This window comes from Beta vulgaris, chromosome 7 (assembly GCF_026745355.1).
Source record: "Beta vulgaris subsp. vulgaris cultivar EL10 chromosome 7, EL10.2, whole genome shotgun sequence".
Classification (NCBI taxonomy): Eukaryota; Viridiplantae; Streptophyta; class Magnoliopsida; order Caryophyllales; family Amaranthaceae; genus Beta; species Beta vulgaris.
Window position 1 is genome coordinate 61,011,075 of NC_079208.1, and position 20,685 is coordinate 61,031,759.

General features: G+C 34.9%; 1 protein-coding gene and 1 long non-coding RNA gene across 3 annotated transcripts in view; one reads left to right on the forward strand and one right to left on the reverse strand.

Annotated features, from left to right (window-relative positions):
- On the forward strand, positions 1-19,703 carry LOC104900375 (beta-glucosidase 44). 2 transcript variants are annotated; one of them, XM_048647998.2, is made up of 12 exons: positions 2,639-2,780; positions 2,874-2,976; positions 6,553-6,611; positions 16,763-16,838; positions 16,955-17,026; positions 17,134-17,221; positions 17,463-17,715; positions 17,879-17,994; positions 18,312-18,529; positions 18,933-18,964; positions 19,097-19,199; positions 19,325-19,703. In XM_048647998.2, exons 2-12 carry the CDS (start codon positions 2,955-2,957, stop codon positions 19,594-19,596), a joined length of 1,311 nt encoding a protein of 436 aa, XP_048503955.2. In that variant the 5' UTR covers positions 2,639-2,780; positions 2,874-2,954; the 3' UTR covers positions 19,597-19,703. The 2 variants fall into 2 exon arrangements, with proteins under 2 accessions (XP_010686092.2, XP_048503955.2); XM_010687790.4 differs by lacking the exons at positions 2,639-2,780; positions 2,874-2,976 and adding an exon at positions 1-385.
- The window catches only part of LOC125499369 (uncharacterized), a 9,735-nt gene continuing 8,003 nt past the window's right edge, over positions 18,954-20,685 (reverse strand). Inside the window, exon 3 of the long non-coding RNA XR_007276218.2 lies at positions 18,954-20,619. This is a non-coding gene — a long non-coding RNA (uncharacterized LOC125499369). The remainder of the gene's footprint in view (positions 20,620-20,685) is intronic.

A 20,685-nucleotide genomic window follows, 5' to 3' on the forward strand; every position in this document is an offset into this window, starting at 1 on the left:
TAGCACATCTTTCCAAGTCTTCCAAGTCTTCCAAGTCCTATATAATGCCCACCTGCCGACCACTGTATTCTTAACCTCACCCACATATCAAAATATCATCTTTTATTAGATCCATTTGTACTCCATTCCTTAGGCTTTACAATGTGGGGAAGAATCCCAATACCAATACCAATACCATTGTTATGCACACTTCTCCTGTGTTTCCTGCTCACACAATGCAAAGCACTTGCATTAGCTACCAAATTTTACAGTGGTGGGCTAAGCAGAAAGAGCTTCCCCAAGGGTTTTGTTTTCGGCACCGCAACGTCAGCTTACCAAGTTGAAGGCATGGCTCACAAGGACGGCCGGGGCCCTAGCATTTGGGATGAATTCGTCAAAAAGCCTGGTACGTTTCCTTCGCTCACTCCCCTTTCCACGACATTTATGGTAAGTTTAATACTAAATAGTACTAATGTTAATAGTTTATAGTGTAAATTTGTGAAAACATTCCCATGTTAATATTCACCGTAAAGTTACTTTACTATAAAACACCTATTTTCTTCTTAAAAGTACATTATCATTCATTACCACTTGAGAAATGTGGTATTGAGTGGTAATGAAAATATATGAAGGAAAACAAATGTTTTAACATGAAATTTCATTATCAGGGGTGCTAAAATTGCAATGTCTTCGCAAATTTACACTAAAAATCATTACTATTAACACTCTTTAGTACTACTTGTTATGTAGTGTAAAACTAGCAATTTATATCACAACTCCCAAAGATGGGTTCTTAGAACTGGAGACTTGTGCAACAATGATTGGTCCAAATCCCGAAGCAAACTCCTGACCAGCAACCTGCACAAAAGGGACCCACCCTGGAGGTTTGGTGGTATTTCCCCCTCCGAAGCTTAAGTCAGATGTCAGGAATGTAAAGGAACTCTTAGAGAGAGAAAGTAGAGAGAGAGAGAGAAGAATTTATGACAGAGTAACAGTGCTATGCTCTGAAAAACGTACCTTTCCCCTGATTTCAATGACTATTTATACTGTTTGGAATGACTGCTGTGCCTTGATGTCACCCTAATTTGGAGCATCTGATTGGCTAAGCAATAATATGGTGACACGTGGCAAATGCTGATTTGTCAATACAATTTACCCTTTAGCTGAATCAGGCTTCACTTGTATTGGGCCTAAGTACAATTTTTAGGGCCACAAGAGAGCTTTTCAGTACACCTTTTCCTCAGAAAAGTGTACTTTAGCCCAAAGAACCTGCAGGCCTTTGTACTTTTCTTTGCCTAAGCGAATGCCACATGTCATCTTAGTAGCCCTTGATTTTTAGGCTACAACATTGCCCCTTAAAAGAGGAAGTTACCATTTAGGCGCTAAGACGGTTGATTTCCTCTTTTAACCGACCTGGAACTGCCCTACTCTTTCTTTTACTTTTTTTTTTTTTTTTTTTTTTTTTTTTTTTGCTGGACGAGTCCCATCTTTAAAGAGCAAAACGTCCTGAACTGACTCTGGACGAGTTCTCTCTCTATGGGGCAGAACGTCCTGAATGAACTTCTGGACGAGCTCCTTCTTTGAAGAGCAGAACGTCCTGAATGAACTTCTGGACGAGCTCCTTCTTCGAAGAGCAAAACGTCTTGAATTGACTCTGGACGAGCTCCTTCTTTGAAGAGCAAAACGTCCTGATTTAACTTCTGGACGAGCTCCTTCTTTGTGGAGCAGAACGTCCTGATTTAACTTCTGGACGAGCTCCTTCTTCGAAGAGCAAAACGTCCTGAATAAACTTCTGGACGAGCTCCTTGTTTGAAGAGCAAAACGTCCTGAATTGACTCTGGACAAGCTCCTTCTTTGAGGCGAAAAACGTCCTGAATTGACTCTGGACGAGCTCCTTCTTTGTGGAGCAGAACGTCCTGATTTAACTTCTAGACGAGCTCCTTCTTCGAAGAGCAAAACGTCCTGAATAAACTTCTGGACGAGCTCCTTCTTTGAAGAGCAAAACGTCCTGAATTGGCTCTGGACGAGCTCCTTTTTTGGAGAAGAACGTCCTGAATGAACTTCTGGATGAGCTCCTTCTTCGAAGAGCAAAACGTCCTGAATTGACTCTGGACGAGGTACTTCTTTTGTGGAGCATAACGTCCTGAATGAATTTCTGGACGAGCTCCTTCTTCGAAGAGCAAAACGTCCTGAATGAACTTCTGGACGAGTCCCTTCTTTGAAGAGCAAAACGTCCTGAATTGGCTCTGGACGAGCTCCTTCTTTGTGGAGCAAAACGTCCTGAATGAACTTCTGGACGAGCTCCTTCTTCGAAGAGCAAAACATCCTGAATTGACTTTGGACGAGGTACTTCTTTTGTGGAGCATAACGTCCTGAATGAATTTCTGGACGAGCTCCTTCTTCGAAGAGCAAAACGTCCTGAAAGAACTTCTGGACGAGCTCCTTCTTTGAAGAGCAAAACGTCCTGAATTGACTCTGGACGAGCTGCTTATTTTGTGGAGCAGAACGTCCTGAATGAACTTCTAGACGAGCTCCTTCTTTGAAGAGCAAAACGTCTAGAGCTAGTGTTGGACATCTTCCTTTCTCTTTTCCCTTTAATTGCTTTTGACTAACATTTTTACTTACTTTTTTCAGAAAAATGCCCCAACGTCCAAAGTGTTGGCGGAGAAGGCGGCCGTCAAGAAAAGACCGGCCACTACCAGCGATGCCCCACCCCCTAAAAAGGCAAGGGGTATCACATCAAGGGTTTGAGGGGAGCCTCATCAGGGCATGTTGGCTACATGTCTTAACTGGCTGTTGAGGTAACTTTTTCCTTGGACGTTTTGAATTCTATACTTGGATATATTTTTTCAATTTTGCATTCGTCCTAACAATTTTCGTCTTTCCTTTGACAGCTCTTTGCTCGCAACTTTATTGCCGAAGACCGGAGGAAAGAGAACAAAAACTTGTTACGGACGCTACCAAAGCTGCCGACCATGATCAAATATTTATGCCCAAGTATGTAAGCAATTCGTTCTAACACACTTCATATGATCCAATGGCTCTTTTTGGCCGAATATATCAAGACGTTTACCAGATGCCTAAATTGAAACCTTGTGAGTTTAAGAACTGTTAAGTTAATAACTTGCTCGGCCTGAATTTTGGCTATTATTCGTCATTGGACAAAGATTTAGTTATTTGCAATAAATTAGGTCCCTATATGCCCCCCTTCTTGGACGAAGAGATCTTAGTGACCTTTCTTTGTTACAAGAAGGAGAAAGACCATAATTTGCTTAATAACTTAGACATTTTATGAAGGTTATTGTAACCCGTCCATCTTTGTTAAATTGTGAAATAACTTGTTCCTTTACTAAGGTTGTTATTTCGAAGTATGGCTTTGGACGGAAAGTAGGATACCTTTACTAAGGCGTCCTAATTCCAGCCGACCTTGTTTAGGAGATGTTTACTCTTTAAGTAAACAAGGTGTAGGCCGATTCCATGTACTTGTCCTTATAAGGATGATAACATGTTAGCCGATCTCCTAATAGAAGGTGTTTTTACTTGCTGCTCTGTTTTATTAGTCAGCTTGAACGATAGTATGCATTTTTAACTAAATCAAGCAAACAAAATCAAACAGAGGGACAGTCATAGGAGAGAAGTAGAGCTGTATTATATGAATTTTGCTTGACGGAGAGCCAAGGTACATGTATACATTTCTACTTTTTTCATTGGAGGTACTAAGAAAAGATTACACTTTCTCAAGGTATCATGTCGAGGCAACTAAGACGTCCTTGGTTTCAGAACATAGGACGGATCCAATCTTCAATGTCCTCTCCGGACGCTCTGGATTTAAAAAGATTTCCACTGGGCTCTCCGATCCACTAGCTCTGGACGTTCTGTCCCAAGCTCATGATAGCCATTACTTCTTCAGATGCTTATTTTTCTTCTTTAATAGACAAACATCTCCTTTTCTTGCTAGGTAAGAGCATGGACGGCTTGCCCTCTTGGAGGGGCTTTGCCTGAGCCTTCTTTACCTCATGCTTCAACTCACTTATATGGCCTTTCACCTTTTCGGCCGGCTCATCCTCCATGGCCTTTGGCCGCTCTGATTTCTCTTTTCATGATGATGGTCTCAAAGTAGTAAGATAGCATTCTCTAGCCGCCTGCTGGTCTCCATACAAAGACCCAACTTTCCCACCATCACACTCAAATTTCATGCTTGTCTTCTGCTCTTGACGGTTTGCCACAAAATGGCTGGTAAACAAGATAATAAGCTCAGTGAAATTGTTCACTAAGTTAGGAGGTAAATTCTTGAACCACTTCTGTGCCACTCCCATCAATGTGGCTGAAAAATTCTTACACCATGTAGCGTCGTCAACTCCTTGGACGTACATCTGGTGCTTGTAGGCTGACAAATGATCATCTGGATTTGTTGTTCCATCGAAAGGCTCGATCGTCGGGAGCTTAACCTTTGGGAAAGGAGGGGACTCCATAATTCTGACCGAGAAAGGAGTTGGCCAATATATCTAGAGTGCCCCAACCTGACCCTCAATGGGTATGTGCTCCCGGCGGTACTCCTTTAGTACCGGATTAGAAGAGGTGTTAGCTAAGGTCTGACGCCTATACACCATTGGCTGCAGAACTGTTTTTTCTTGCCTTGGCTGAAAAGCCGAAGGTCCATGACTTCGTCCTGCTATTCTGGACAGAAGCCTTAATGACGGGTCCTTCATATAAGGAGTGGAACCAGAGACTGAACGCTGCTGAGCTGCCACTCTCTTGGCTTCCAGATACTCCCTAGCATCCGTCTCCATTTTGTGACCAGTAGGAGGGATATTATCTGCTGGACGGACCACCAGTTTCCAGTCCATCTTCCTCCTAGAATCACTGACTGCTGGCTGCTTTCCTTTGGAAGGCGGCCTAGTCAATTCTGGCCGAGGTGGCCGACTAGGTCCTGGACGACCTTCCTGGGATCGCCCTTTGAGTGGCGCAGCTGCCTCTTCTCTCGGACTCTTCTGAAAAAATAGCATGTTGTTCTTAATCTGCTCTTCCATAACAGCGGCCATCCTGGCCTGGAAGTCATTTAACACATTTTCCAAATGACCAGCAGTCACTGGACGGTCAAGATTTTCTTGGATGACTGGAGTTACAGTCCTACCCTCGAGGTGAACGGCAGCATGGCCCTGATCCCTGCCTCGAGGTGGCCTCTCGTCATCAACGGTATCATCCACCTGAACTCTAAAACTTCTGTTCCGTGCCACATTCGAAGAGTGACAGTCCGTCATTGTTGCGTCTCCCCACAGACGGCGCCAAATGTTATGTAGTGTAAAACTAGCAATTTATATCACAACTCCCAAAGATGGGTTCTTAGAACTGGAGACTTGTGCAACAATGATTGGTCCAAATCCCGAAGCAAACTCCTGACCAGCAACCTGCACAAAAGGGACCCACCCTGGAGGTTTGGGTGGTATTTCCCCCTCCGAAGCTTAAGTCAGATGTCAGGGATGTAAAGGAACTCTTAGAGAGAGAAAGTAGAGAGAGAGAGAGAAGAATTTATGACAGAGTAACAGTGCTATGCTCTGAAAAACGTACCTTTCCCCTGATTTCAATGACTATTTATACTGTTTGGAATGACTGCTGTGCCTTGATGTCACCCTAATTTGGGAGCATCTGATTGGCTAAGCAATAATATGGTGACACGTGGCAAATGCTGATTTGTCAATACAATTTACCCTTTAGCTGAATCAGGCTTCACTTGTATTGGGCCTAAGTACAATTTTAGGGCCACAAGAGAGCTTTTCAGTACACCTTTTCCTCAGAAAAGTGTACTTTAGCCCAAAGAACCTGCAGGCCTTTGTACTTTTCTTTGCCTAAGCGAATGCCACATGTCATCTTAGTAGCCCTTGATTTTTAGGCTACAACACTACTAATCAAACAGATCACAAAATTCACATTTAGTTGTCACTTTAATTGTATAACTTGATTTACATCACATAGTAATTTGTTATTTCTATTTTGAATTCTTTGCTTCATTATCTTTCTACATGGAATCTAAAAATAGTGGACCATTTATATAAATATATTAAAAGACGTTTCTAAACAAGGAACTGTGCCACGTGGCACTTTCCTTATAGAGTTTTAGTTCATTTAATGATCCATGTACAATAAAAAAATCATAAATTGCATAGTATAGATTTTGATACCACGACCTCACGATTCATATACTAAAGTTTTAACCATTAGATCAAGTTGTATTTGATATTATCATTTAAAGTACAATATTAATAAATAAATTTTTTTCTTATTTGGAGTATAGACCGAATTTAATCACTAGTTAGAGATAATATATTGTGTTAACTTGTAGAGGAATGTAAGCCTAATCTATATATATATATATATATATATATAATATATATATATATATATATATATATATATATATATATATATATATATATGTTAGCCAAAATAGTACGGGGAAAATGTTTTAATTGTAGAGCAAGTTGAAACGAAAAATGGAGCAAAGATATAACTATGGGATGGAAAAAAAACCATACTTAAAATAAGTACTAACATTGCCTTTATGGAATTTAACAGGGATTATAGCTAATAACGCAACTGCTGAGGTCTCTGTGGATCAATATCATCGGTACAAGGTTAGTTATATACTTCCCTTTTCTTTTTTAATTGCAACATTTCAAGTTTTACATTAATTGCAATGTTATTTTAGTTGACGATTATATCTAATCTTTATTTCTTTCCTATTACATGAATTCTAACTTTTAAATTTAAATAAAGGTGATATTGCAATAATAATAATACATGAGAAATAATACTCTTAGCTTCCTTTTTTTAGAAAAAAAGAAGAATCTGTTAGTGCGCAAGAGTAAATATATTGCTAAAGTTGCTTATGGGGTCAACCACAAGTCCACAACCCTATCATTTGTCTCCCCTTTAGAGCTTTGGGAAAAGTGCCCAATTGTTGTTTGTGTTTGGATCGAATATCTTCGGCTTATCTTAGAGGAAAAATAATCTTTGCGTTTTAGCACAAGACCAATAAGGTGGGTCATGCATAACTGGAAACCTGTTGTTGCCTACATTTTGATATGGTGGAAATAAGATAGACTATAGGAGGATGATGATAAAGTTAGGGGTGGTAATCCAGTTCGGATTCGATCCTAATTCGCTTCGATTTGAAGGAAAAAATTCGAACAGATTCCGACAAAAAAATTGAATTCGACTCTGTTTAAAAAGTCCGACTTCGAATTAGAGGAGGGTCGGAGTCGGATCTCATATAATCCGACGTTCGATTCCAACTCCGACTTTAAATCAATAAATCTTTTTTTCTTATTTATGTTAATGTATTATTTATGTATAACCTTACTTCGACTTTCAGCTAATTGTTTCCCATTGAAAAAATTGCTATTAAAAATAATAGTAATATTCAGATTATCATGTACTATATAATATTTTCATATGATTATTAGATTAATTGTACTGATTAGATTATTGTATAATAGAAAAAAATGGACGGAAAAATAAGTCAGATCGAGATCGGAGTTGGATGTTCGGGTTTTAAGTCGGATTGGAGTCGGAGTCGATGTTCGAATTTTGAGTCGGGTCGGAGTCGTAGTCAGACTCAGATTTAAAATCCGACTTCTTGTAGGATCAGAGTCGAATTATGTATAATCCGGTTCAAGTGAGTACATACGTTAACTTTCTTGGGGATACGATGAAATAAGGGACCTAAAATCAAAATATATGTGCATTCGTTTCAATTTGTGGTTTGTCTCTATCAAAAATTAATAGTCATATTGGTCCAAATTCATTTTTTAGAATTAACTAAACAACTTTCTCGTAAGACCTTTTTATGCATAAGACGACTTTAAGTATTTCATGAAGTATTTTCCTTCAATTGCTTCATTTTAAATTTTTGGTTGGTTTTATAAGAGAACGTCTACTTTTAATTTAAAATTAGGCACGGTCTAAGTCCAATATCAAGAAGATAACATGCTACTTTTCAAAATATAGTAATAATGTTAATTTATTCAAAGAATGAGAAGATAAGAGATGACTAGGTTAGGGTGAGATGTCTAGAGATATTTTTGAATTAGAGTTTGATAGAATAAGCTTTTAGAAAAATATAGGCTTGAGTTTGTCTAATTTTTGTTAAAAATTAGACCACTTAGTCTAATTATCTGGGCTAAACTTTAACTATTTCATATTATTTCAATTCAAAATTTTAATTATTTTATACTCCCCTTTTGACTTTGAGTATTTCTATAATTTCCTTTAATTATTTCATACAAAACTCTAAGTATTAGCAGTTTTACGACATTATCCATAAAACCGTCTTATTTGAGCTTTTGTATCCACCAAATTACTCTTTTGTGTGTTGCTTTTATTTCTCCATCACCCTAAATGGAGGATATTTGAAAATCTATGCAATATTTTTTTGAGGTGATGCATATTAAATTAATATTGTGGAAGAGATGATTAGTTTCTACAAACATAAGGGAGTACAAATTAATAATATCTCAGAAAGAAGGACGATATCGCAATTGTGTTGGATACTCAGATTATTAAGGCTTCTTTCTCTTCCCCTCATTATATTTTACTTATCTAAACTTATATTGTAACTTAATATTTCCTTCGTTTTTTTTAGATGTTACACTTTTGAAAAATCCGCTTATCTAGGCAAAATTTTGATTGAAGATTAAGCAAAGTTATAATGGGGATTAAAGGAAGTGAGCCCACCCCTCCCCCACCACCACCCCAACAGCCCAATCCCTTCCCCCACCCCCGCCTAGCCCCCCTCCCCACCACCGGAACAACCTCCTTCCCCACCCCGCCCATGTGAACTCCCACCACCACCCCCACCAATGCAAACCCCTCTCCCACCACCCGCCGAAATCCCCACCCACCCAACCGAAATCCCCACCCACCCACCAAAAACTCCACCCCACCCGCCGAAATCCCAACCCACCCACCTGAAAACTCCACCCACGCGCCGAAAACCCCATCCAGTTTCGAAAACCCCACGTCTACCGCCGAAAACCCCCCCACCCGTCGAAATCTCCGACCTACGTGGTTTTGCGCGAAGAAGATGGCAAGTTTTGCGCGAAGATGGCGTGGTTTTCGGATCTCCAACGCGAAAATGGCGTGGTTTTGCGGCGTCGTGGTTGTGCGACTTAATGGTCGGAGATTGTGGTGGTTTTGCGGCGGCGGCGGGATTCGAAAGGGTGGGGGAGGGGGCTGCAGGCTGGGGGTGGTAGGAGGGGGGTTTTCGTGGATGGGGTGGTGGGGGAGGATTTGCATGGGTGAGGCTGCTGTGGTGGTGGGGAAGGGGGCTGCAAGGTGGGGGAAGTGATTGGGCGGCTGAGGTGGTGGGGGAGGGGTGGTGGAAGAGAGGGAGGAGGTTTAATTAATTTAGACTAGAATTTTTTGCACGCGATGCGTGCTTGAATTTTTTCGAACAGAAACTCAATTTTCTTCGGTATAAGAATCAAAATTTGAACATTAGACATACGAATTATAATTATTATTAGTTGCAAAATTTGATTGGTTTAGTTTCTGTCACTTAAGTCTCTCACCATTTTTTTTTTTTTTTTTTACTTTTCAAAGTTAAATTCTATGAATAAAATAGAATTTTTTTTGAATTTATTTATGATTTCTAATATTATAATTTTTTAGTTGATTTTTGAATTAAGTACAATACTTCATAAATTGTAAAGAAAGTAGAATTTGATTTCAAGTCAATTTTTTCATAGTTTGTAGTTTGTAAGTGAATTTTTGAATTTTTTTAAAGTTTTCTCATTTTAGTGATTTGCATAACGTAAATTATGCAATTTTATGATTTTAATTGACTTGTGAGTGATTATTATAATTATATTTTTGATATTTTTATTTGAAGCCCCCTTTGATTTGTAAGTGAATTTGTAATTTAGCATGGGAAGGGGATAAGATAGTCTCTTCATTCGGGAACACCATAGTTTCCCCCTTCCCTTATATAATAGAGATATGTTGTACTTTAATTCTTGAATGATATTTTATATAAACCTTTTTACCTTGATAATTTATCGCTATTATATAATAGAAAAAAATACGTCCAAATATATGTAAAAGTTTCATTATATATAGAAAACCGTATAAAAAAGTAAATAATTTTTTTCCTTGTCTAATTTCTAAATTCTGATTTCACTACAAATACACCTCTAATTTTTATCATGACCCACCATTAATTGTGAATGGTTCTTGAGAATAGTGATTTATAAGTAAATTTTTGTATGTATTGACGTTCTATGTTATTAGTTTTAGTTTGTATATTAATTTAAAGTTTTAATAAAGTTTCCTGATTATTTTAGTGATTTGCGTGATTTTTATAACATGATTTTCTCAATTTTATGGGTGATTTATAAAGTTTCTTCTTTTAAGTGATTTGTGAGTGAGTGTTGTAAATTTATTTTCGGTATTTTGATTTTGACATTCCTTTTGTAATTTAGAAAGAGAAGGGGGGCAAAATAAGCGTTTCAAAAAAGGACACCATTGCTCCCCCCCTTCCCTTATATAATAGAGATTAGTATATAATGAGGTTAAATTAAGTTAGTTTAATTTTGGTTAATTGTTATAAGTAAGGGTAAGTGAGTAATTTTGCAGCATAATACTTTCCATTTTAGGAAATAAAAAAAGTGTAACATCTATTTTGAAGCATTCTGTTTTAGGAAAGTGATCTAAAAAAAAAGGAGGAAGTATTTAATACTACCTCCGTTTCTTTATAATTGTTACACTTTGACATTTTACACTATTCACAAATTTCATTTTGACCATCGTTTGTGATTTATACGTGAATAAAAATATAGTCATGTTTGATATTGTTGGATTCGTCTAAACATGTATTTTATTAATATATAATTTTTATAAATACAAAACTAAAGATATATGTCATCAAAGTTATACATTGGATATATGAAAGTGCAAATGTAACAATTAAAAAGAAACGGAGGAATTACTTATTGTAGCCGTGTTCTGAATTTGAGCACGTAGCTTTTATTGACTCTGACTTTATTGGTTGTGACTTGTGAGTTCAACTTACCTGAATTTGTTACTAACTCTTAGGTTATGTTTAGTTCACCTGAAATTTTCTGATCTGGACTTATCTGATCTGAATTTATTTTTTCTGATCTGATCTGATCTGATTTACAATATCTTATCTTTTATAAAATATATTATTACTTTGTAATTCATTATTATGCAATACAATATAAGATCTTATTTATAGTATTACTATTATTATCATTTTATTTCTATTACAACTTTTACACAACTTTTATTATTAATAATAATAATAATAATAATAATAATAATAATAATCATTATTATAAGAACAACTACAATAATTATAATCATAATAATAATAATTACTAAAAATGATTATATAACCCAAGTCATTAATTTATAAAAGCACTTATACGATGTTTTACACTTTCCCTTAAAAAAAATTTCACAATTGAGAAGTCGGCAGACTCAACTCTTTTTTTTTCATATAAAATAAAATAAGATATACAAACAACTATGACTTGCGCAAGAAAAAAATAAATAGTGTGCAACTTCAAATACCTAGAGAGATTTGGAATTCGGTAGGAAGAGGTATACCGAATCTAAATTTATAATTTGCATCTCGCACTTAGCTTATTTTGAAATGTAATCTGACTTTTGATAGGCGTGTCGCGCACCTAACAAAAATAAATAACCTAACTAATCCTCCTAACTATGTAGTAGGGTAAGTCAGAGTCGATCCCACAGAGAGAAAGTTGTTCTATGATTAGTCCTTAAATAATGGTAAGACTAAAGGAGGTTAATATCAATGATCGTCGAATTAACTATACTAATCAATATATAAATAAAAGATTCTACAGTTAAGTATCCCCACTAGCACGAAATAATACAAAATAATTCCTACCCCAAATTAATCGATTAAATGTTCACAAGGAAAAGTACACCCTATAAAGTACCATAAACCTCTCCCGAGTATCTATGACTTCTCTAATATGCATTCAAGCCTACTCCCGTGGAATCATGCAAATTAAAGACATTAAACACGACACTTTAACTTCCTAACAATCCATTCTACCTACTCCCGTGGAGAACTTCATGTCCTTAATTGAAATACTCAAATCCGTCAAAATCCAACTCCCGTTGTGATCAAGACAATGGAATCATAACAATACTAGTTATCCCTAATCTAGTATTGGAATATGCACAATCAATTAAGCAAGAACAATTAACAATTAATATGAGAATTTAAATGAATTAAATCATACTAGGGTTCAACTTAACCATAGATAAAAGAAACTACTCTATCATGAAAAAAATAATGAAATCTAAATCTACCAAGAAAAGCATAATCAAAGAAATCAACAAAAGAAACTAATAAAACTCATGAATTAATGAAAACTAATAAAAACTAGGGTTTACACTCAAAACTAGAGAGAAAGAGAAAAGAGAAAACTAAAACCTAAAAGAATAACGTGAGAGGGAGGAGGAGAGAGAAAGAATGAAAACCTATCTAAATAAATATTCAATAACCTAATATGACTTGGAAAGTAATTTACAAGATAAGGAAAGTCTTAATTAAATCATTAATAGGCGGATTAGTGATCCGCGCGTACGCGTGGCAGATTCCTGCAGAAACAGTGCAATCTTCCGAAAGACATAACTCCTTGAATAGAAGTCTCCTCGGGGCGTGCCACCTATCGTTGGAAAGATATTCAAGTCGAGTTTCCAAATCTGGTGGAATTACTCGATTCTAAGAATCACATCAAAAGTTATGATCAGAAGAGTAGACGTGACTCTTTTTCACATTTCTTCTAATGATTTTCCGCTTCGTTTTTGCTCAAACTCGTACTATGACATATCCATACGATCCTTATTCATTGTAGCTTCTTTCCAAGTGCTCCTAATCCTTAAGCTTAGCTAATCATACTCCAAATAAGTCTTCAATGCCTGAATTTCATCAAAAACAAGAAAACATACCGAATAGGAATAGAAAAGTACTCCCTCTGTTTTTTTTTTTTATCGTTCTCACTTAGAATCTTGACACTATTCATACTTGGAGAGAATCTTCTCAATTTTTCTCAATTTATAAGAAAAAATATAGTCATGTGTGATCTTGTTTGATTCGTCTCCGTTAGTACATTATTAATATTCAATCGTTATAATTTTTACTAATATATGATGAAAGATATTTAAGTTAAAAGATGTGCATTGGAAGATGTGTAAATGAAAAGTGAGAAAGTTAAAAAAAAAACAGAGGGAGTATAACTTAAGAATATAATGCAACAATGAACCTAAATATGAAACTAAATGCTCTAAAATGCAACCTAAATGCACCTAAAAATTATATATAAATATGACTTATCAACTTAGTAGTTTCGTTCTCATGAATTTGAGCTATCATATTTTATATATTTCTTATTTTTGCGTCAATCTTATGTTCTTAACACGTGGCTTTTAATTTTCTATTATTTAATAGCAACAAAATAACTTAAATTAATGATAACAATGACATTTATAATGATAACAACAAGATTAATAATAATTACTAATATTAATAATTAATAAGTACAACAACAACAATAATAATCCTTTTGAACAAATATACTAGTAAATAATAATACTTTATTTGTATTTTTTTTTATCTTTCTCACTTAGAATAATCTTGACACTATTCACCGTAAGATAGAATCTTTTAGATTTTTCTCAATATATAAGAAAAAATATAGTCATGTATGGTCTTATTTGATTCGTCTCAATGAAACTTTATTAATATTTAATTATTATAATTTTTACTAATATGTAATGAAAGATATTTAATAGTAATAATGAATTTTTAAATATAAGCATGATCTGATCTGAACTTATTTTTTCTGATCTGATCTGATTAGATATGAGATAAGCAAAAATAAGATAAACTGAACATAGCCTTAACCAAATTATTTGAATTTATTGTATATTTATTCTAAAATCAGTGACAATAATAATAGGAGGATATTACTCCCTCCGTTTCACAATATAAGGCACGCACGATATTCGAGGTCGAACTTTGACCATCAATTACTCTCAATTTATATTAATAGAAAATTTTAAAAAATAATAATGTTATAGTATTTTTCAAGACGAATCCAACTGTATAACTTTTATAATTTTTATTTTTCGTATTTAAGAGATATTTGTGGTCAAATCAAATTTTCGTAAAGCGTAAATGTCTTATATTTTGAAACAGAGGGGGTAAATTGCAAGAAACAATTAAGAAGTTGTCGGAATTACATAGATTGATGTGGATGTTTTGACATTCAGAATCTTCACGTGAAACTTGACATGTATGACTCACATATTAATTATTTTCACTTTCCTTGTCACGTTATTTGCATAATGATCTTGAAGTCTTGGCTTCTTGCTGATTTATATCTAACATTTCCGATCTTCCCACTTAGGTAACGACGTAAGTGCAACCATTTCTAATTTTGACCCACTTCGAGGCTTCGAGCCATGTGAATTGTGGAGTGACTCATTTACTTTCCCATTTTTGAGAATAAAAAGTGACCAAAATTTCCTATAAAAAATGTTGATTGATTTCAAGCGGCTTAATTCACTGGAGTAAATGGGAATATATATATATGAATTATTCTTGTATTTGATTAATTCAGAATTTCATGTATTTACATTCAAAAATTAAATAAAAACCATGTACTTTTTTTTTTTGAGGGGTTAAAACCATGTACTTAGTAGGTAACAAACACTCATATTCAACAAAGTGTCGGAACTGTACGTCAACCTATTGAGATATGTTGTTGATTTTGTGAACATATTGTTAGCATAACCAGGAGATAAAATACCAGTTATTAGTATCATATCCTAGAGATCAGCATGTGATCTGGAATATCACATCTTATCTCTATTATCTCTATTACATAAGCCAAGGGAGGAGGTGTGGTGTCCTTTTTTGAAGTGACTAAAATACCCTTAATGATTTAATTAATGAAATTAAAAAAATTACAAAAGCAAATCATTTAAAAATTCTCATTCCAACTTGCCATTTAAAACAAGTTTAAAATGGTATATGCATCAAATACTTCAATCAAAAATTAAATGGACAAAATATTTATACCTTATAAAAAATGGCATACATAACGTGCACATGAAAAGTCTGAACATTCACTACCTTTGATACTCTTTAATTCAGTTAAACCAACTCATTATTTTTGTTCTTTCTGTTCAATATTCATTCACAAAAAATTAATGTTAACAATCACTCACAACCTTTTTATTTTTTTACATTAGCGAATTAATATATCTAAATTCATCTAACTGTTGAATTTTTCACATTTAAGTTTAATCATAAATAAAGTACGAATGGAGTATCTAATAGAATAACAAATTCTAAAATTAACGCACGCATCGCGTGCATATGAAGGCTAGTATAAGCCAAGGGAGGAGGTGTGGCGTCCTCTTTTGAAGTGACTAAAATATCCTTTAATTAATTTAAAATAATATTTTTCTTTTTATAAAAAATTGAAAAATGAGAATCAATGAAACTTGCCATATGAGTAGGTCAAAAATGAAATATGCAATACCATTAATAACTTGACAAACTAGATTGACACAATCAATTCACGAAATCAATTAGAATCTTTAACCAAAAAAAGTTAGCAACATATCGTGATAACATAATATTTCATATTTACAAAGTTCAAACAATATGTTTTATTGGCATTTATAATTGTCAAAGAAATATACTAAAGTCGTTAAAAAGAAAATTATTAAATCATCGACCAAATTTTACTATGACGGTATTGAACTAGATTAAAAATCATTCACTTTTCATTTGAAAAGATAATTTTAGATAAAAAACATGTCAATTTGTATATAGCTACATAAGATTGCTGACGCACGCATCGCGTGCATATGCAACTAGTAGAGATAGCCCAAAGACATTACTTTTTAATGTGTATTGGTATGTCTGATTCTTAAATGAGAAGGCAAGCAGTCAGATTTGATTTAACACAATCTCATACTACAACTATATACTTCTTCTCTAATTCATTTTAAGTATAAATACTCCGACTTTTACACTAGCTATATACACACCTTAAACCTTGTTTTTCTTTACTAATATATGCGAACAAAAATAGTCATATATGAAATGTTATTAGATTAGTTTTAATGAATATTTTTATAATATAGAATCTTTATTATTGTTTACAAACACATAATTAGATATATTACTGGTCAAAGTTGTGCATTGACAAGTATAAAAAACTATTCCACTTATCTATACTAATATATTAAAATAGACCAAATTGTATTTAGTGATATCATATCAAAGTACAATATTAATAAATGAAATTTTTCTTACCCGGGGCATAGCCCGGGCCTAATAACTAGTTAAAAAAACAAAAGAAGTATTTGTTTGGTACAAAAAGTCATAATATATAATTCTATGTGCGTGTATTATAAGAAAACTCTAAAACATGGTACAAAAAAATTCACGACTTTGAGTAGTACAGTAAGTGGCTGGCCTTACCAACTCAACAACGTCGGTTAACACTTAACACCATGAGTGAATATCTTATGTGTATGTGGTGATAGTTCAGTGTCATTAATGAAATTTTGGAGCAATGTGAATAACGTGATATTACTTCTAGATTGAGTTTTCACCATCTTTGCCTTCAATCATGGGTTTATCAGTTTATGCAGCTGAACAGTCTGAACTCATCAGAACTAATAAAAGTATTTCATAATGTTACAGGAAGATGTTGATATAATGGCAAACCTAAACATGGATGCATACCGTTTCTCAATCTCATGGTCTCGGATTTTCCCAAGTGAGCCAAAAACTCTGCAAAAATGTTCTAATTAATCTTCTCATGTGAACATGTCTATATTTTGCGTTCGTTATGAACATTTTAACTAAATAAATTTATCTGATTCATGATCACAGAGGGTGCTGGTGAAGTAAACTGGAAGGGGGTCGCTTATTATAATAGACTAATTGATTATTTGATTGAACGAGGTATATGTTTTTTTAATAAATTAGTCCTCCTTACAACATATAAGAAAAAGAAACATGATTTGGTTAATATGTACTAAACTAAATGAATTCCATGATATTGTTGGCAGGCATAACTCCATATGCAAACCTCTACCATTATGATCTCCCTCTAGCGCTGGAGCGGAAGTACAAGGGCTTGCTTAGCCCAAGAGTTGTGTATGTGTATTGTGTATCAGCATGACAATTTAGATTTAAGAAAAATGCTTTCTTTCTATAATTAGTTGCTAAAATGAAAATTAGAAACAGAACTCTAAGATGCGCATCTTAGAGTTAGAGATGATAAAAAGAAAGTTACAAGGGGATAATCTTTTCAGGTCAGAGTAAGTAGGTTTTCAGTTTCAGTATGATTGATAACGTGCATGTAACGTTGTACTTGTATGTATGTATGTATATGCAGGAAAGATTTTGGTGACTATGCAGAGTTCTGTTTCAAGACATATGGAGACAGAGTAAAGAACTGGATGACTTTCAATGAGCCAAGAGTTATAGCTGCACTTGGTTATAATGATGGTTTTCATGCTCCTGGAAGATGCTCCAAAGAATATGGTAACTGTACAGAAGGTAATTCAGGTACAGAGCCATATATTGCGGCTCACCATTTGATTTTGTCTCATGCTGAAGCAGTTCAAAGATACCGCCAAAAATATCTAGTAAGCACTTATTTATTTATGTTGGCTATTATGCTTATATATGCTTGCAGTTTTCTTAATATATATATTTTGGATCACTTGAACCAACATACAAGTTTGAGAAAGAACATACAGTACCATTTTAGCTGGTAAATTTATGAAATAATTATTCTTGATCTTGTAGGCGAAACAAAAGGGAAGAATTGGTATTTTGCTGGACTTCGTGTGGTATGAACCACTTACAAGAGGAAAGAAAGACAATTATGCAGCTCAAAGAGCACGCGACTTCCATATTGGATGGTCAGTCTATTTCTTTTTCTTTCCCGCTATTTCTTCATATTATTTTCACCTTAGAAAAAAGGTTTCTCTCTTTTTTTAGAAAACACAAGCTCATACAAGAGTTAATAAGTTAATTAAGATAATTTCTCTTAAATACTAAAAAATAAGTTATAATCAGGGTCAGTACTCAACAAATTTCGTTCTAATAAGTTCGAGAGAAAATAATGAAGCTTGATTATCAATGTATCATTAGTTAATTTAATAAATCCTACGTGGTTGAAATATATGAATGTCAAGAATCTCTCAAAAATATCTGCTTGACTACTACATTTATGTAGGTTTATCCATCCAATTGTGTATGGTGAATATCCAAAGACAATGCAAGACATAGTGAAAGACAGACTACCAAAATTCACAACGGAAGAGGTGAAGATGGTTAAGGGCTCCATGGATTTCGTGGGTATCAACCAATATACAACTTATTACATGTATAATCAACAGATCAACAAGACAAAACCCCCAGGATACCAACAGGACTGGCATGCGGGATTTAATTGTATGATAGTCTCCTCACATTTTCCTAGTAATTCTTACGACCTACTACTATTTGGTAGGCGGTAATAAATGGTTATGATATGTTGCAAATTTTGTGAACAAAGTCCTATTTAAATGTCCCTTTACAGGTACCACTTTTTCTCCCTAATTCTCAATACCAATATAGAGTTGGTATTAAGTGATGGGGAATAGGTGAAGAAAAACACATAAAAGGCATTGGCATAAGACTTTCCTTAAAAATAACGTACAAGATCTTTACCACATTGAAAGAAAAAGAAGTGGCTACCAAATAATAAGCCACTAATTCAATCATTATAAGTTTACAGTAACGACTACTATCCTTTTGTTTTCTCTCCTTTCTTTTTTATTCTTTTCTAATTGTTTTTTGTTGGTGATTACTGCAGTTAGTAAAAACGGTGTCCAAATTGGTCCAAGGGTAATCTTTCAGCAATCTTTTATGTGTAGTTTTTGCAAGTTACTTTTTTTTTCGAGGGGATTTATAAGTTATACTTAACAAACTGTTGATGAAGCTTCTTGGATGTTAATTACTATTCTTTCGTCATTTTAGGCAAACTCTTACTGGCTTTATGAGGTACCATGGGGCCTATACAAGGCAATAAACTACATAAAGGAGCGCTATGGCAATCCCACTATGATTCTGTCTGAAAATGGTACCATCATCTAAACTTCTTTTTTAAGGAAATCCTTCTCATTCCCACCAAAATTACTCATAAATTAAGCAATTACTCAATAAAAGACTGACTTTTTTTATTACATTCATGAATAAAAATTGCAGGTATGGATGACCCAGGTAATGTGACCCTTGCAGAAGGATTGCATGATATAAAAAGAATACATTACTACAGAAGCTACTTGGTTGCACTGAAAAAGACCATTGATGAGGGAGCAAATGTTATTGGTTACTTTGCATGGTCGTTAGTCGACAATTTCGAATGGAGATTGGGATATACTTCACGATTTGGTATAGTTTATGTTGATTACAAAGACCTTAAGAGGTACCCTAAGATGTCTGCTAATTGGTTCAAGTACATGCTACGTAGACAATAGAGTCGCTCAAACGTGGTCATATGATACATGACAATTTCTATGTAAAATTTTAATGCTTTTAAATCAGTACTTCTACAATGTTTGAAATCATCAAGTTAATTTTTTTTTTTGAGGCGGAAATCATCAAGTTAATTGAAGTTCAATAAAGATGTTTTAGATCATCCTTTACTTTTGGTCATTTTCATAGACGGATTATTTTTTCCAATACCAAAGACAATATAGTTGTTGGTGGTGAAATTTTCCCTAAGCATGATTAGGGATGTAGTATTCAAGTTGGTTATCTAACAATATTTGGTCAAGTAGTCAACCCCTTGGAAGTAGGTAACATCCTCAAGGCTTGTTACAAATAACAAGTCAAACAACAAAAAAGGGGAATCCCTTGTCTTGAGGAGGCAGATTCAAGCCCCTAAAGAATAGGCGACATCCTAGCTGATTGAATCAGTCAACTAGCACATGCAACAAAAGTAGGTTGAATCGGTCAAGGTGGTTGCACCTAGGTTCATAACTAAAAGTACCCACAGAGCCATAGTGGTTGGTCCTTAATTAAGGTAAGAGGGCAAAGACCATATTTGAGCCTACCATCACCGTTAAGGGGGTGTTTGGGGAATAGTGGGTGGGTGCTGACAACTGCCTCAACCCTTTGGTTGGTCCGTGAATTTCAGCTATTGAGAGAGTGGCACAAGTGGGGAGAGTATAGAATATGAAAACAATTTAGGTAGGAAAGAGAGTAACTGGTGAAGTATTGTTAAAGTAGAAGAGAGAAATAGGCGAATCAACCTCACCATTGTTGATGCTCTAAAGCGACAAATAAGTTATGAATGATAAAGAGATGCATTTTTCAGTACCAATGTGCCTAATAGGACCATATGCCACTATAGCAGTTGTCCTCACGACCTCATTAGTCAGTAGTCAGGTCCAGAAGGGCGGGATGCATCAAACAGCCAAACACGCATGCTGTAGTGCAGATTGTAGAAAAAGTACTCATTTCGATGGTCCCTGCTATCACAACAGCCGTCCCTTACTCTATAAAATTCAATCATCAGTCAGCATGCATAATGATCTTGAGAAAAAAGAATGACAAAGACTTGA